Raw genomic sequence first — 17870 nt, forward strand, 5'->3', positions numbered from 1 at the left:
ACCTGTGTTCAGATTGAGTGTTGAGGCACCGAGTTGCATTGTTAAGTCCAGCGGGCATCTCGCATTACCATGGCATTTGAATTTTTGGATCATGTCGTTATCGACCCGATTCTTGAGTTGTTGGAATAGTACAGTCGATACTGCAAGTCCTGAATGCCAAGGATCTCAGTGTTAGTGAACTGTCACAACACCCCCAACTGAGATAGTAGCCACCTTTGGTCTGGTTACCTATTGTTCAATTTTGCTTTGACTAGCTGATAGAATGGTATCTATGTACGTGTGCGTTGACAAAGAAAAGCTGTAAAGAGTGAATGTGATGTAGTTGAAAACTCATTTCCTTATTAGGTATAGTCTAACTGAAAGTGAGGTGAAATCAGGTCACCCTCTGTTGCCTGCTAAACAACCAGAGAAACTTGAACTTCCTCGCTGTTTATATTCATTTTTTCACCTCTTCACCATCGGGTTGAAGATACCAACCTCTTCTCTCTCTCCTTTGCGTGTGCTCAGTACGAATACAACAGCTCTCATTCATCAATTCTGTTTGCTCTGCTTTCTTACACACTCACAATAGCCGACCCTGAACCTGGCAGTGGTAAACACCAGACCTTTCGCAAATACAAACTTCGACGCAGTCCGCAGAATCCAAGGATTACATTTTGTTTGTGTTTTCTGACTCCCAGTACTCGAGACTGGAAACTGACTTTTCAACAGCGTCCAATCGTGAGATGAATCCCACCCCTCTGGCCAGCGGTGACAGCCTCCGCCGACGTCGCCGAAGTGTTTCTACTTCTTCCTCCATCTCAGTCTCTTTTGATGAACTCTCGGAGTCGGATAATAAGTCTCCTCGAAAGCGTAAGTTCTTCTAATGTCGAGTTCCTCATAGCTTCGACTGACTGTGGGATACTAGGAATCAAGATAGCTAATGCCTCTGGTGCCGCTGGCACTCGAACGGCTTTGCCCAAGAAGCGTGTTATTTTGAAAAAGACTGGTGTGTCATCTGGCAACAACATTTCTGGCAAGGATAAGAGTTTGTGCCTTCATCTAGAAATCCCCGTCTAGTCGCCACCTTGGTTCTGACTCTTTATTTCTAGCTCAAATGAGTACAGCCGCCCCTGCTCCCCCCGGTCCGGGAGAGAGAGGAGAGCGTGAGATCGAGTGTGTTCCCTGCCTCAAAAGTTTAGTCAAAGGCAATGGCGATGGAATCTGCAAAAATGGTCCTGCTGATCGCTGCGTTGGCTGTGCCCCTGGCATTTATGCAGGTCTTTGCGTTCCTATTCCTGCCGTGGTACGGGACCTGGCTCGCGATTTGCGCACAGCCACTAAGAGGCGCTATCGGGATGATATCAGCGTGGGTGAAGCCTCAGGACTTGTGAGACTATTCCTGACGCGGTGCAAAACTGAATATTGAGCTGATAAACTCCAGGACAAAAAGCTCAAGGAGCTTCGTACCGCGATCCAAATGGTACTCGAACGATCTGATGTCATCACCGCGACGGTGATCTCCGACGCGTTCGCAACTGAGGTAGTTAGCAAGCCAGTTCATACGCTTGCTGCGCCTGCTGCGCCTGCTGTTCCAGCTATTCCAGTTGCACCCTCTACGGTTCATGCTTCGGTTCAAAAAGAGGAACATAAGAATGTGGTCCAGGCAGTCCTTCCTGGTGTCCCGGCCTCTCCTGTACAGCCTGTTGTCCCCCAGGGTTTCGCCGATTACAACGAACGCCGAGACCGTTTTCTTGACGCCGTTGAGCCTCTCGTTAACAGCGTGTTCATCCCTGCTGTCAGCCGTTTCCTTGATCGATACTTCAAGTAAGCACTTGTGGCTTTGATTCTCTCCCGTGTTCGGAGTTCAGGAGTTGAGCCTGAAGATGGTCTGGATTCATGGGCTTTTCCCCCGATACGGTTTGGCTTTAGCCAGAAGAGCAAGAAGACTCTATGCAGCCCAACTGTTCAGGTTGCGGTTCTATTCTCGCAGCTGTGATGGATTTCTGAGAGGTTTGCGTCTGGCGGTGGTTGTAGAGGTCCTTTCCTTCTTTTCTGGGGCATATGCCCCTGGTTATTAAATTGATACTTGATTCGTATATCTGATTGCTTGCTTAGGGATGATGTTGCGTGCGTTGAATACCTAGTAGACTAAGAGCCTCTCCAAATGAGACCACACTCAACCGTATGTCAGCCGCCAAACATGGGGATGGCCGACGATGAGCTCTAATCAAAAGTTACGACGCGGCGGAGCCTTACCTCCGTCAACTGAGAATCAAAACAGCTCTTTGAAGTACGGTTACTATGAGATTAGGTAGTACATGTACCGGCTATGATTGTGATGTATCTAAGGCTATGTTAACATCGCTGTTGGAGTGGTTCAGGCTCGGAAATTTACAATGCCCAGTGACAACTGCGGCCCGAGACTGTAGGCAATGAGAGCCTTGTTTGATCGAAAAAAACATATTTAGGGTATACGAACCCACACTTTGTAGCCTCGCCACGAAAAAGCCCTCTTTGAAACTTCCTTCAATCCCAACGAAAGAACAAGGCAGGTTTCTAGGCTCCCGTAAGGCTTCCGTCAGGCGTCTTTCGGCAGGCAGACATGAGAGATACTGGGCACACCAAGTTATCCGCTCGCATTCCTAAAAGACACTTGATTGGGCAGCTGCAGGGTTCGTACATCACGCAAAATCCTGATGCGATCAGTATCGCGCCTCGGTTACAGGCTCGCTTTGACGCTTTAGCCATGAGGAGGGCATTGAAAGTGCCATTGGTCTGACATGCAGCAGTGTGAGGCAATGACTTAGCCGATCAAATCGGTGTGCGATCAGGCGACCAATAAGACCGCACTTCCAGCACATCCTTTTTCCCCGGCTTGATCCATGTATCTGCTGAGATGTCGGTCTGTAACGGGTCGCACTGTTGGTCCGTCGAGCTTTGCCACCTTTATCTCTAGGCTTTCTTGTTGATCAGCCCAAGGACATCCGACTGGGACTTTGCCATCGCAAAATTCCAATTTCCAAGGTCATCCCAAGCTCCTCGCACCAAGGTCAAGACCATATGGCCAATACTGCCTGGTGAGATGGATTCAGTCATACCAGCTTACAGGATCAGGAGTGCAGTCCTTCTAGCCTGGCTACAGCACACTTTTCCAGGCGAAACTGTGGACGTGACTGTAAGCAGATCTCGTGTTTAGTTGTCCCTCACCCAACTGCTGACACAAACTTCGTGTTAGCCAAAAAAACGGAGAGTATGTCGTTCATGCTCCCAGACGAGTGGAAAAAGTCAGTAGCATACCATTGTCACTCCGTTACTTGACATACAATTCTAAAAGGGATAATGAAGACAGAAGTGAGACATTTGAGAAATCTTCCTGTATTTCCAGTAGCCAAATAGAAACAGTACTGGCACGAGAAGAGGCTAGGAATGGGTATGCGTGCATCAAGTAGCCTTCACAGGTCAAATACTAAGGAACCAGCACCTACATCTTTGTAAAGTAGCCTGGGAAGGTACTAAATCGTTTGGCCATTTTGCAAGGGCACATACAAAAAGGGGCTTGCATCGGCGGATATGGCGCAAATTCAACCCTATAGTACGAAATGGCAGGCTATGTTGCTCAGGCATACTCATGCGGAGTTAGCGCCCCCTCCAGGGCGGTGCACTTTGATGGGGGCATGACAGCGGCACGGCAACGGGCAGGGACTCACGAGGCGTGGCCAGGATTGCACATGATACAATAAAAGGGTGGTTCGGCGCCGAAATACTTTGCTCTAAACAAAAACGCACAGTTCAAGTCTAAGAATACTTTACTTTTCAAGGCTTAGTTCCTTATATTACTACTGACCACGCAAACAACATGCAGTGCTCCGATATCTACGACGTATTCACAGACCGGTGTCGGAAGTATCAGGAATATCCAAGACTACAACTTGGAAAACAGAAGCCACAAGACGCGTACTATGGAGAACAACAATGGAAAAATCTCCAAATCAAGGAGAACATATTGTTTGACAGCAGTCGATCCAGAATTGACTTCTGGGAAACTGGTAGACTGAACAGTGAATACTGATCCCAACCAATTTCATATTCTCTGGCTAAGACTTTGCAGGATTTCCTGAAAGAGAAATTTCAGTTCAAGAGTTCGACAAGCTTTGGCAACACCTTCAACGCAGTGAAAAAGATCCTCATGTTCGTCATCTGTAAGCTCATGTAACCCTTCGTCATTTTTCCTCGCTTCACGTACCAACTACGGGTAGCTTTCTAGAATCAGACGGATCAAGAGCGCCAATAAACTGTTCAATGGACATGTTCAAACTCATCTGCACGTATCACCAAGTCTCCCCCTCGTTTCTGGAATCCGCATATACATTTGGAGACTATGACGACCAAATCGACCTCTGCCTGGCTCACTTCAAGGCAAAAGATACTTTAAAATTTCCTTCTCAAGAAATATCAGAGTTGAGAAGACTCGGACGTTCTGGGCGAGAAATACGATTCTCATACCTTCTCAGATCTGTTGAATACTCGGAAGACAGCATGAACGGAGTTTGGGGCTGGCAAATCCGACAAGCCACGAATTATCACTCGTTCGATGTAGAGACAGGTCGAGCCTTTTGGATTACTGTTAAAGGCAATGATCTGTTTCAGGATCGCATCAAGCGTGTTAGCCCTTTTATCGACATCCCTCCAAAGACGGCGGTGGAGGAAGGCGATGTGTCGCCCTACTTGAAGGCGTCTCTTGCTACACACATTGTCTATCTGTCATGGTGTGATGAGAATTGGCGTCAATACATCAATGACGTCGAAGAAGATGTAAGAAAGATCGTCACACCCGCTGGCGGCGTACTTGTAGACGACCACATCGAGGCCAGCTCCAACAATCTAGGCGCATATCCGAAGTCTCTGAGGGAATCAAGATCAACGACACTCTTCTCGAAAAGCCAATCTAGGTCTAGTACGATGTTAACTGATTCTGCAAAAGGCAAAAAGCCCATTCTTTCCCGCGTGTTAAGTGCAACAAACTCGACCGTAAACTCTTGGTTGGGAAGGGAGAACAGTCAGATATCTGACCCAGAAAAAGGCGTTGCTCGGCCAGATTGTGCACCTAACCAGAGTGCTGAATCGATCCCGTTGGACCCTCGTGGTATGTTGAACAAGTTCCGCTTCAAGGATATGCAGACTCTTCACAAACATTCCGAGACCATTCAGAGAGCGATGCTGGTCCTTGACCTGAACATTGGTGTTTTACGCGACATTCATGACTATTACGGCAATGTAGCTGAAACCGAGTTCAAAGACAAAGCGGCATGCAAAGAAGCCATAGAGTGTTTCCAGAAAGATGTCGTAGAGATTAGGAGGATGCTTGAAACGCGCCTGAAGCAACTGAAATGTCTAATTTCGACCCTGGCTCAGAACATATCTTTGGTAGGCCGGCCAGACAGATCACATGGAGAGAGCGAAACCGCTGACAAGATTCAGTATGAGAGAGTTCTTCAACAACGAACGAACCACATTAGCACCATGTTTGCCGAGATTGCCCATCAGAATAACGAGAAAATGCAAGACATATCGGATAAGACAGCCAGACAAACGACCTCAATGCACGTCATCACCGTGGCGACACTTTTCTTCCTACCTGCTACATTTGTTGCAGTAAGAGCAACTTTCCCAACTATTTCAAACCTAATCTGAACCTCTGACGCTTTACCAGACCTTTTTTCAAAGTGGAATCTTGCTTTGGAACGAGGAGGAAGCGCCTGAGGACATGACCGACCCTTTTAGATTGCAGCGGGATGGCTTTTTGCTCTTCGTAGAAATCTGCGTCCCCTTGACAATAATCACAGTTGGGGCTTGGCTCGCAATGTGTATTAGACTGAAAAGAAAACGGGAGGATATATTTAGAGCTGATTTCCCTCACGGGCCTTCGAATGATGGAAACATTGCAACCTGTAAGGAGTAGTGTTGGATTTCATTTCAACGGAATAATATAATTGAATTTTGTAAGGTTTGTTCTGCACGTTGTTAGTGCTACCAAACGATAGTTTAATAATCACCTTGGAAGAGAACAGGCTACAGCAGTCAAAGGGGCAAAGCTCGAGAGAGCTTTCCATGACGCCCAACATATAGATTAAGTTTTTGAAGCGATGGTGGGATATTTGTCATTTAGCTCTGATAAGCAACATCCTTCTGTGCGAAGGTATTGCTATTAATACCGATTATTTTCTTGGACCAGGCTGGATCACCTTGGAGTAGCCGAGTTTGCCGTGGCCAACAAATCACAGTGCCCTTAATCATGCAAGGTGGCTACCATGACTGCTGCAGGCCACCGGATGCTACAGCCCCCTAATGCAATGCTGTACAAGGATGGGTCAAGCTAAGTCCCTGGTGTGGCCATTGTTTCTAAAGTCCGCGGGTTGCCAATCTGGTCCGCCAGACCCATCCATGCCCTCTGCGAAAGAAGCAATAAAACCGTATGCAGTCTCCTCCGCCAACATACTTGACTGCGGTGACTCTGACCTCCAACTTTGCCTCGCCCTTCAATTGTGATAGCATTGCTCTCTCCATTGAATAGAATCCTGATCGCAAGCCCTGTATTCAGGTCGGGCCATTATGGCACACGAGGACAGAGCCGCTCCGCCAGTACGGGAAAAATGTTCTCCTACTGTCGATCGTCTACGGCTTCCAGCTGATGAATGTGTCGAGCTTTTTAAGCCTGTTCAAGATTTTCGACAGTTTGTCGAGATATACATCAAAGAAAACAATTGCTATGGTCTAAATGGATATAACGACCGTGTGTCGTTCGTCCCACGGCCTGTACTTGACAGATACTGGACACTAGAGAGAATCGATCATGTTCTATGGAGCCCTAGCGATAGGATTAAAACGACTAGCTCTAACATCAAGCAGGCCTATTTGCTCACCTTCTCTATACTTGTCTTTATGGCTCGACCTGAGGGTATAACTACGTTCATTGGAGGAGAATGTAGCGACGTCGCCCTACCACTACATACGATACCTACGTGGGCCTCCGAATCGAGCGAAAGAGAGGTTTTTGAGGTATTTGAAAAGGAACAATGGAGATTTTGCCCTCTGACTCTCAACATGGAGACCGATCCCAAGCCCTTAAGGAGACAACTTTCACCATATCATATTATTCCAATTCTGGAAAAGAACGATATCGACAAATCCGCTAGCGGGGGAGACGAAGCGAATATTTACAAGGTGAAACTGCATCACGAGTGCTCTAGTCAAGACGTAAGAGACCTTTCTTCAGCCGGTAGTTTTGTATCCATGCTGATTGGGCACGCTTCACAGGATGTCATTTTCAAGATTTACACAAACGACGGTGCCGACGCTTGGCGGCATTATGATAACGAGGTCGACATGTACTCGAATCTCGACCCCTTAGGTCCAATCGACAACATCATGAGGTATTACGGTTCATATGAGAGCGCGGGCCTATGCACCATAATCCTAGAGTACGCCAACGGTGGCACTCTCGAGTCTTTCTTTGAGAACTACCCTCCTCCGAACAGCCAGACAGGTCGCGAACTTTTCTGGGCCAGTTTGATGAATCTTTTGGTTGGATTGGAACACATACACAATCTTACGGTCAGGAAATATGGTTCCAAGGGGGAAGTCATCCTCAAAGGGTATGATACTTTCCATGCTGATCGCCAACTATTCATGGAAAATGATCAGAGATGACTGATAAAATTCCACCAGGACATATCAAGACATCCGACCAAAAAACATACTTGTTTGTAAACAACCGGACAAAGCTATGTATGATGTCACTTTTAAGTTTGTAGACATGGGAACAGGCCATATTCGACGCACGAAACACCAAGGCTTTGAGCGAGTTGCTGTGGATCAGTTAGGCAACGGAATGTACAGTAAGTCTTGCGCTTTGGGCCTCCTCGCCAGTCTGAGAGAGCAAGTACATTGACAAGCTTCCAGGTGCTCCGGAAGCGTTTCGAGACAATGGCGATGCAAGGGGCATTTGTGCGGAGAGTGACATTTGGTCTCTGGGCGGTATAGCAAGCGAAGCTTTGGTATGGTCTGTCTGGGGAGAACATGGGAGATCCAAATATCAGCAAGAACGTGTTGCAGCAACTCGAGAAACGCACTTGAAAGGAGGATTTCATGAAGGAGCCTTCCACGACGGGGACTGTCTTTTGGACATTGTTGAGAGTTGGCACAAGAGAACCGTCGATTCTGCCAACGAAGCAAGAGATTGGTACTCAAAATTGAGCCGGATCATTTTCGATCATATGCTTGTGCCTGAACAAAAGAAGAGAGCTGACGCATCAACGCTTCGACAGATTTGGAGTCAGGTTTTAACTTGTGGGCCGGCTCAAAATTCGGCTGTGCCCGACGGGATTTCTAACCGATCCACAAGTATGCAATTCACAGAAGATGTTGCAAGCCTATCGGAGGGTACTTTAGCGTTTCATTTTCGGCAGGATAAACAAATCACGGACGCTGACCACAACAAGAAGCTGGAGACTGCGCTACGAACGGTTGACGAGGAAGCAGCTGCAGAAAGCCTCAAATCTTCCCCTGTCAGTCATGGTCAAAGCCCAAACCTCGGCCTCTTTCCCCAGAATCCTAAAGACAGGTTCGAGTTGAGCGGTGTCAAGTCGTATTTGGACAGCCCTCCGAACAGCCTCTTTGCATGGCGCCGTCGTTCTAGTCAAGCTGAACCCACCGGATCAAGAAGTGACCCATGGGGACTCACTGATGGCGGTGTGAAAGATTCAACTGCAATGGAGCGATCAGTTTCGGATACCGGCAGAATAATGCTGTCTTTGCCCGCAGCTAGAGGGGAATCGGATAAAGTAAGCGTCATGTCGGGAGCAACTGCCGTTGCAGAAGAGGGGATACGTGGAATACCACCCCTAGATCCCCATGTCATCGAAGCCGAGAGCATTTTCCCACCCGGATTACAGCTTTTTCAGCAGCGACAACTTGAAAGCCCGTATTCGATGCAATTTACACAACCGTATGCCTTCTCTCGTAGTCACAGGGCATCACAGGTATCGCCCAGGAGCCACCATCCCCCCCCAAATGTCCTGGACTATGCATATACACAAGCAAAGAAGCTGATAACCATGGAAATGGTGTGGACAACCTGTTTGGCTACGAAAGAGAGAAGAGCTACGTCTTGGTTCAGTCGTAGAACTTCTTCATGGTCCCTCTTCAATGCTTTCCCAGAGTTGAAAGCGCCTATCAGTAGATTGAAAGGGAATGATGGCCGAGACCAGGTAACGTCTCGTCTTATATTAACTATCGAATAATTCGCTCTGAGGCATCTGACAAAGTTTAGATTTTCCTTGTGGATGACTCAAAATCCATGATCTGGCACCGGCCAACTGTGGCAAAGGCTTGCCGAGTCCTCAGTTATGTACTCAAACTGGGCCGTGTGGATCCAGATGCAACCTTTGAGCTATACTTTACTTCATCAAAGAAACCCGAGAGTTCGACGAGGAGCTCTGATCTCCAGAGGGCTATCGAGACTAGTGTGTTTTCCGATGACCAGTGTGACATGGCATCCAGCCTGGATCTTTTGGTCTCCCGAGTGATTAAGAACCCCAAACCCGTCAGTATATACGTCCTGACAAACGGTCATTGGAATCTTGATTCGAACGACCGTTTTTGTGGCGTTGACCGCCCCATTAGGCGGCTCGTACAGTATATTGCGCAACGCAATATGCAGCGGAACTGGGCTGGAGTCCAGTTCGTCCGTTTTTATGACCAGCAAACGCCTTCACAGGATGACGAAACTGGTAAAAAAAGATTGAAGGCGTTGGATGACGAGTTAAAAGCAATAATCAGCGAGTAAGCAGTCTGGGTCGAATCTTCCAACATGGAACAAAGAGCCGTGGGCACAGCTAACCTTTACACAGTGACATCGTTGATACGGTGGATTTCATGGATGACGTACGCAAAATTTTAATTGGTGCCATTTCCCCTGACATAGACAATTCTCCATGAAGAGAGCAACAATGGAGTCTGGTTTCGGGATGCCGGTTGGAAAAGGACCGCTCTGGGTCGGTAGTAGGAAAAGTTACTTGCAATTCTTAATTAGTCTTGTTTACCAAACAAACTGGCATTGATGTTCCTTATGCGTCACGACCTCTTTTCACTTGCCCTCCTTTTCGGACTTTGGAACTCACACATAGAAAGTAAACAAATAATTTCACGCAATTCCACTGACTTCCTATCATGAAGGTCGAATGGCGATTACATCACGCCAAGTATAATAAAGTCAATTCTTGTGTAATTGAGTTTCACCTGGGAGCGGAGTTGTCGCGTGGAGAAGGACCATCAAGCGGAGCGGAGTTGTTAACTTTGCGGACCCGGATCCAAAATCACATAGACAAAACCTTTCGATTACAAATAAGGATATTTAAAAACCCGTTAGATACTATAATACACATTATATAAAGCCATGACGTATAGTATCATAGTTTTTTAGCGGAACAAACTCATCTCTCACTCTCCCTGTCACACCGTACAATCTTTCCTACCTTAGCCAACATGAAGGAAGCTATCATCTCAGCTGGTATGCAACAGTCCCCTTATGTCCAAAGGTTGTATTATTTACTCTGTCAAGGAACACTTGTCGAAATTATTGACACGCCCATCCCAACGCCTAAACATGGCCAAGTTCTCATCCGCGTAGTTGCGAGCGGCTCAAATCCAAAAGATTGGACATTTGCCGAGTTCTTTCCACCTTCCAATACTGGAGACGACCTTGCCGGGTATGTGGAAGCTGTGGGTGACGGAGTAGTGGAATTTAGGAAGGGCGATCGCGTCGCCGCTTTTCATGAGATGATGGCTCCTCACGGGTCCTTCGCCGAATACGCCATCGCCTGGGCTCACACGACTTTTCACCTCCCCGAGAACGTTTCATTCGAAGATGCCGCAACGATTCCGCTGACGGCAATGACCGCGGCAATCGGCCTCTTCAGCAACTTGCGGCTGCCGTATCCATGGCACTCGGAAGAAGATCGCCCTGAAACAGGGCCGCTTGTAATCTACGGCGCCGGCGCGGCAGTCGGAAGTTTCGCCATACAACTGGCCCGAAAAAGCGGCATACACCCACTAATATGCGTAGCTGGGCAATCCAAAGACCATGTAGAGTCCCTTATCGACCGAACTAAGGGCGATACGATCGTGGACTATCGACAAGGCCACGATTATGTTGTGGAAGAAATCAAAAAGGCGCTTGGGGGTAAAAAGCTGCGGTATGCTCTTGATTCTGTAGGCGACCAGGGAAGCGACATCGCTTTAGGTCAGGTGATTGAACCGACGGACGCACGATTAAGTATAGTCCGCCCGTTTGACCGAACCAAAATACCGAAGACGCCTGGAGTTGTGTTCCCGGCTGGCCTCGCGCTTCCAACATTGCACGGTGTTCCCGACGGAGTGGAGGTATTTTGGACTGCTGTAGGGTCTGTACATGGGTCAGAAAAGCACTTTGGCTATGTCTTCTTCCGATATATCTCTTTAGGACTTCAAGAGGGATGGTTCAAGCCACACCCGAAGCAAATTGTTCCCAAGGGATTACATGGTCTGGCTGAAGGCCTTAAAAATCTACGCGATGGTAAAGCACATTCATTCAAATATGTATATAGAATTGCGGACACGAATTAGTCTTGTCTGGCAATATGAAAAGCCGATGACCTGTGTTACAGAGGTGGCCAAGTGTTTTGTGTGGGGTGAGTAGAGAAGCGTAGTCTGTACTTCTCCAAAGTTTTGTCATTTCGGTCTTCACAAAAGCGCCTCGCTGTATGTATTTAATTATCTTTAGTGACTATCTCCTGAATAAGAGATTGTTCATAATTTTATAGAGAATCGGGTATTTAGAAAACTAAAATTCTCAATAGCCTCACAAAAGTTATGTTGAGAAAAGATTTGTAACAACTATATCGGTTCCATTTGCATTGAGTTGGACGACCATGGCGGACTGTTATCGTACGAGGAGTACAGCGCATACGGTAACACAACTTACCATGCACTGAGTGCCAATATCGATGCCGACAAACGCTATCGTTTTCTGAACAAGGAGCGCGACAAGGAGAACGGGCTCTATGCCAATGGGGCTCGGTACTACGCTGCTTGGCTGGGACGGTGGACATCAGCGGACCCAGCAGGCACAGCCAACGACGGGCTCAACGTCTTCGTATATGTCAAATGTTGCCCGGCGCGGTACCGCGATTCCGGAGGCGCTGAGTCGGAGGACTGGAGGGACAGTCTCAGCTGGATGCAACGGACGGCTCTAAAGGTAGACGACTGGATTAACGACCACCCCGTAGCAAAGGGCGAGGTAGACAACCTGGAGCGGCGTGGGGAGGCGCTGATGAACACGCCCAAGGCACTCATGGAGCTGGCGCAGAAGCCGCCGTTAGAAATAGCCGAAACGGTCGTAAAGGGGTTCTATGAGCTCGGCAAAGAGACAGTGAAGTCCGGCAAGGACGTGGCTGTGTATGGCTACAAGGCGGCGACGGAGGGCGGCGATGAGAACTGGCGCTAGCTCGGTGACGCTTCTACGGATCTGGTCCTCAACACGGCCGACGTGGTAACGACATTTGCAGGCGGTGCCGGCGCGGTCAAGTCGCTCACGAACGTGGGAACCGCTGCACGGGTGGTCAAGGCCACCGGAGAGGCGGCCTTCGACAGCGCTAAAGCGACGCTTAAGGAGATGCCAGCCGTCATAAAGGAGGCCGCCGCTGCCGCTCCCAAGACAGCCCCAGTGCTGGCTCTCGAGGGAGGCATGATGGCCATGGACCTGATCCCTGATATCGGGAAAGGGCCGAGGGTGTTGATGGCGGTAGCGAACAAGACCACAGAGGGCGTCAAGGGCGCCGTCTCGGCGGGAGCCAAGGCAGGATCGCGCACGCGCAAGATCGCGGCGATGGTCCGACACTTGGAGGAAGGCACTTCGACACTGGCTGAGAACTACCGTGCCTTCAAGGCGGGTGAGGCGCTGCCAACCAAGAAGCCGACAACCATGGCCGAGGCGGTTAAGCGGCGCAAGGCCGGGGGCACGCTGGAGAAGCCACATGATCCACGGCTGCACCACGACATGCCGAAGACGCTCAAGCCCCTGTGGGAGGCCTTCGACATCGATTATCACCAGACGGTAAGAGTGGACTTGGTCGAGCACCAGATTATTCATGGTACCGGCGGTTTCTTCCATGACTCAAATGTTCTCTGGGCGCACAAGCTAAGCCAGGTCGATGACCTTTGGAAGCTCAACGCCAAGATGCTCGACCAGATGAGGACCAAGATCAACGCTACTTTCGGCGAAATACCAAGTCTGGGGGGCAAGACACTTAACGACGTAGCAAGGGTGCCATACCCTCGCAAGTAGTATGATGATGAACCCGGTTAAAATTTGCATGCCTTAATCGAAGTGCGCATCGTAACAGCTCATCTGTTCGTCAAGAGAATTTGAGGTTTTCCTATGCTGGCTACAAAGTTTCAGAAATTTTACTACAAGCTTTAGGGATGATATCTCATGAAGGTTCTAGGGCAGTGTGCTGGTTGTGCGAGAGTATGGTGGTATCGAGGAGATTCAGACCAAGTAGGATAACTAGGATCTTTACCTAGACGGAATTATCGTAGAATGCTCATAAACGGTGTTCTAGTAGGACATGGATACACTTGGAAATGGTACTGTTGATTTTAGAGACCTTTTTTTTGCTATGAATTTATGGCGGTGTTGAAGCTGCCAGGTTTGATGTGGGTTTTGCTCTCAATGTTCCAAATAGGGGCGGCGACCGTCTCCCATTTGAGAGCCTAACGTCCCACACCCACTTCTGGGCACCCCCCACATTTGGGCACCCCATTTACACCAAAAACGCCGTTTTTCGAAATTCTATATTAAACTAACTACTATACTTACTAAGAAAAGAAAATATATATAAACTATGTTAAGTATAATTATAGCCATCTAATTTTTTATAAAGGTTTAAATATAATAATAGTTATAATATAGAAGTTTAAAACTAAAAGCTTTAAAATGTTAGTAGATACTAGTAACTTACTAGTATTCCTTAACATTAGAAAAATATATTTTCGCTTATATATACTTATTTAAAAAATCTAGGAAATTAATATTTATACTTATTAAAAGTATATAATTATATCTAAAAGAGATTTAAAAGTATTACTTTAGTAAATATAGTATAATTAAGGGTTAAAATTCTATAATAGAAACTTCTCTTAAAGGAAATTTTAAAATATTATTCTAAGCTTAAAGAATTTTTTACTAAGTATAAGAATATATAAATCTACTATATCTTACTTAAAAATTCTAATCATATTAGTTAAATATCTCTACCTATTTTATATATTAAGATATAGGCTAGGTAAATTAGTATTATAAATGTTAAACCTTGAATTTATAATACTTATTATTAATAATACTAGTATATAGCTACTTAAGTATTATAATTAAGTCTTAATCTATTTAACATATATTTATTCTCTTTAATAAGTAAAGTATTTAGTTTAATATAGAATTTCGAAAAACGGCGTTTTTGGTGTAAATGGGGTGCCCAAATGTGGGGGGTGCCCAGAAGTGGGTGTGGGACGTTAACGGCCATAAACTTCATCCTCATTGAGGAAGATCAAAACTGCCTGGCTTCCTCTTACATCAACAATCATGTCCTCATTTAACGTCTCAATAGCCATTTCACCCTCCGCCTTGCCTTGAGGGAAAGATTGTCCCGCCCACGTCGACAGATTGCTGTCGCCCGTGTTCACGTACGGTGCTGTCATGCGCTTTGCCAGTGCATTTCCCTTCTGATCAGCAGGTATCGCAGACGACAAGTCAACGCGAACAGTGAAATCTGAAGTGGAGTTGGCATAGTATGGTTTCATGTTGATAAGAGCAAGCTTGGAAATGCTATCCTCCTTGTAGAAGGCGTACGCAGCGAAAGACTCTGAGCTCACGCCCTCGGGGGCTGAGAGGGCTCGGACACGAGTGTCGCCACCTGCAAAAGCCTCGGCCATGAAGAGCTGAGCTAAGAAAGAGGGAAGGGTACGTGCAGGACCACGCTTGGCGCTGTCGCGCGGATAGAGCATCGAGTATGTGCTGAAGCCAGGGGTACCGTTCTCGCCAGGTTTGTTAAGCTGATCTTTGGACTGAAGAGCAAGGGTGGCACCCTGGTGAAGATGAACAGCTGAAGCGTTGCGAGTGGCGTAAATGAGCTGTGTGTCGATAACCCAAAGAGCCTGAGCGAACGTATCGGTGACGTTTGGGGCTCCAGAGCACGAAACGGAGTTGTACTCCCCAATGTTCCACTTCGCACCAACATCGAGAGCCGCGCGGGCGGATGGATAGATCTCTTCGTCGCAATAACGCGTAAGTTCGGTGTGGTTGAGAATGTTAGGTATCGTCGCGAGAGCAGCGCGAGCCGGGTCACAGGTAGAAAAGCCGTAGGAGTGAATGGAGTAGACGCCGACTTGGCTCTCAGAGTCAATGCCAGCCGGAATAAGTGCAACAGGACGAACCTCGAGACCCGAGTCGTCGGTTGTTGCGGACGAGGCCCACCAACGGTTGCTAGAGAGGTTAGAGTGACCGGTAGCATTGACTGCTGCGTCAATTGCATTGGTATATTCCTTCCACTCCTTCACATACGCGTCCGTTGAGAAGTTCCAACGGATGCGGGGATAGTTAGTCGGCTCATTGCCTAGCTCGTAGTACGCGATCTTGTCGCTCTGATACTTAGCCGACGCAACAGCCAAGTCCCTAGCAATATCCAAGCTCTCATTGCCAAAGTTCAGGGTAGAGATGAACTTCGTGTCTTGAGGGAAGTTGTCCCAACTCTTGTAGTAGTTTGGACCAACTGTCGTCCGCCATACACCACCTTCCGGGCTAGTGGTGCGGACCACGTCTCCACCTTCTGGGTCGAAGATCATACTGTCCATGGTGATGCCACCAGGTCGGATGATGGGATGACCGCCATGTTCATGGATGCGGTTGATTGCACCAAATGTGAGCTCATTTGGAGTGCTTGCGTTCCCAAAGAACTCGACCCAGAAGGCCGGCTCGAATGAGAATGAGGCGAATGAGTTGGCTTGAGGGATTGAAGCACCAGCTGGAGTTGTTGGGACATTTAGCTTGGCGATATTTGAGCAAGACTTGCTAGAAGGATATGCGCGAACTGAATCCGCTGCCAGCAAAGCCGTGGCTGCCCAGAGAAGACCCATGATGAACGTTGGAACTTAAAAGACAAACTGCAGACTCAATGACACAATTTCTTGTGGTCCGATTTCACTGATCACGGGCATATATACAAGCCTTTGGGCAGGTATTTATAGCTTACGACGGCGGCAACATATTGTGTCGGCGGTAAGAGTTCCGCCCATGGAGCGGCGATGCCGCCAGGGCGCCGATCGGTGGTTGCATCAACCTCCGTTTGACACGGAGAAATTCGCCATCACTCCCGCTGATCCTACCCTGGCTAGAGGCGCTCGCATTTGATAGGAGCGCATCACTGACTGACGAGGTGGTAGTGCCAGATACAAGGAAATCAAGACATGGACGTTGCGGGGAAGCGGGGGAAGTGGAGAAGGTTAACGACATTCTGGCATGAGGTGTTGTTGACAGGTTTAGGATTCGGTTAAAACGACTAGAAGGCACCTGAAAAGGGTATGCCTTACGAGTTATTGAACAGGCCATACCAGAATTTTAAGTTAGGTGGCCCAGAAACACTCCACAGCGGAAGACGATCCTTTCCGAAATGCTCTAAAGTCCTTGAGTGAAGATTAGTCAACAGCATAGTGTGTAGTTTCTTTACAGCTGTCAATAGACCACGAAACCCATTCTTTACGTCAATCCAAGGATAAACATCATAAAACGTCTACCTTAGCGAAGATCGGAGTAGCATCTTAGCATTGATAACTACCTTAGTAATATTACACTGCCGTCGCTGAACTATGTAGCTAGCGCTGTCCCCGTAAGTCGGGGTAAATCATTTAACTACCTATGTTGTGGAATTCATGCGCGTCGATATATTGACAACAGTGTGGCCCTGAGCTTCGTTCCGCTATCAAAGTGGAAGAGGATAACATGCCTACGCACGAGAGTTTCAAGCAGCAGAACGCGAACTCGAATGAACATGGTGGCGCCAAAGCGGTGTTTAGACTGATGAAGCTCAATTCATGACAGGTCGAAATAACGACATCGGGCATGATCTGGAGCTAATTGCTTTGATATTTCTGGGTGCTGAAGGCCATTATCCGGGAACCAGCACTCTACTGTGAAAGCTTTGCAATTTTGTCCGCCTTCCGTGTCCTATAGCTGCATAAGTTCCCGTCTAGCTGTTTGGGATACTTTCTGGTCTTACTCGCTTTCTAAGGCGTTGAAACGTAGGAATGTGTCACTTTTCATATCCTTTCAAAAGACGCAACTTTTGCTTTGTCCCTCAATCTTAAGGGGCCTCAGACATCTTCCAGAAATTTTCAACCGAATAACCACATGATGTTTTGCAAGCCTGGAATGATAATACGCTTCGTCTTGAGAAATAGCAGCAGTCAACAGATCTCTATGTTTTGTCAGATACGTGTTTGCGCAAATACTTGCGCAACAACCGAGATGACGAACTTAAGCAGACAGGGATCAAGCACGATCAACAAGCGCTCCTAACTAGGCGAAAAAGGCGGTTCTGGTTTAATTTGTCATTTAGACTCTTCGCACATGTTCCAACAAGAACTGACAAACATTGGCATATCCCATATGGTCATGGCTTGTTTGCTTGACCTGTACCCGACACGAGTGCCAAGACTATATCGGGTCTTCGTACCTACTCTGGTCAACAAAATCGTTCTGCAACGTCTCATATACGACCAAAATGGATTTTATGTACGCA

The 17870-nt window shown here is 47.5% G+C and overlaps 5 protein-coding genes across 5 annotated transcripts; 4 read left to right on the plus strand and 1 right to left on the minus strand.

Annotated features, from left to right (window-relative positions):
• Positions 1–725: 725 nt before the first annotated feature.
• CTRU02_207252 (uncharacterized protein) lies at positions 726–1810 on the plus strand (the record flags this gene model as incomplete). The annotated part of the gene is made up of 4 exons (XM_036719360.1): positions 726–852; positions 908–1027; positions 1092–1369; positions 1424–1810. The coding sequence occupies 4 exons, from the start codon at positions 726–728 to the stop codon at positions 1808–1810; spliced, it is 912 nt and encodes a 303-aa protein (XP_036589067.1).
• Positions 1811–3838: 2028 nt separating this feature from the next.
• Positions 3839–5941, plus strand: CTRU02_207253 (uncharacterized protein; the record flags this gene model as incomplete). Its single annotated transcript, XM_036719358.2, has 5 exons — positions 3839–4040; positions 4091–4181; positions 4239–5406; positions 5461–5634; positions 5693–5941. 5 exons carry the CDS (start codon positions 3839–3841, stop codon positions 5939–5941), a joined length of 1884 nt encoding a protein of 627 aa, XP_036589065.2.
• Positions 5942–6591: 650 nt separating this feature from the next.
• Positions 6592–9978, plus strand: CTRU02_207254 (uncharacterized protein; the record flags this gene model as incomplete). Its single annotated transcript, XM_070204857.1, has 6 exons — positions 6592–7236; positions 7297–7634; positions 7708–7877; positions 7942–8822; positions 9311–9822; positions 9891–9978. The coding sequence occupies 6 exons, from the start codon at positions 6592–6594 to the stop codon at positions 9976–9978; spliced, it is 2634 nt and encodes an 877-aa protein (XP_070061390.1).
• Positions 9979–10524: 546 nt separating this feature from the next.
• On the plus strand, positions 10525–11643 carry CTRU02_207255 (alcohol dehydrogenase; the record flags this gene model as incomplete). The annotated part of the gene is made up of 1 exon (XM_036719356.1): positions 10525–11643. One exon carries the CDS (start codon positions 10525–10527, stop codon positions 11641–11643), a length of 1119 nt encoding a protein of 372 aa, XP_036589063.1.
• Positions 11644–14589: 2946 nt separating this feature from the next.
• Positions 14590–16209, minus strand: CTRU02_207256 (Beta-glucuronidase 4; the record flags this gene model as incomplete). Its single annotated transcript, XM_036719354.1, has 1 exon — positions 14590–16209. One exon carries the CDS (start codon positions 16207–16209, stop codon positions 14590–14592), a length of 1620 nt encoding a protein of 539 aa, XP_036589061.1.
• Between the last annotated feature and the right edge of the window lie 1661 nt (positions 16210–17870).

The sequence above is a fragment of the Colletotrichum truncatum genome, assembly GCF_014235925.2.
Source record: "Colletotrichum truncatum strain CMES1059 chromosome Unknown Contig_0004, whole genome shotgun sequence".
In the NCBI taxonomy this organism is placed as follows: Eukaryota; Fungi; Ascomycota; class Sordariomycetes; order Glomerellales; family Glomerellaceae; genus Colletotrichum; species Colletotrichum truncatum.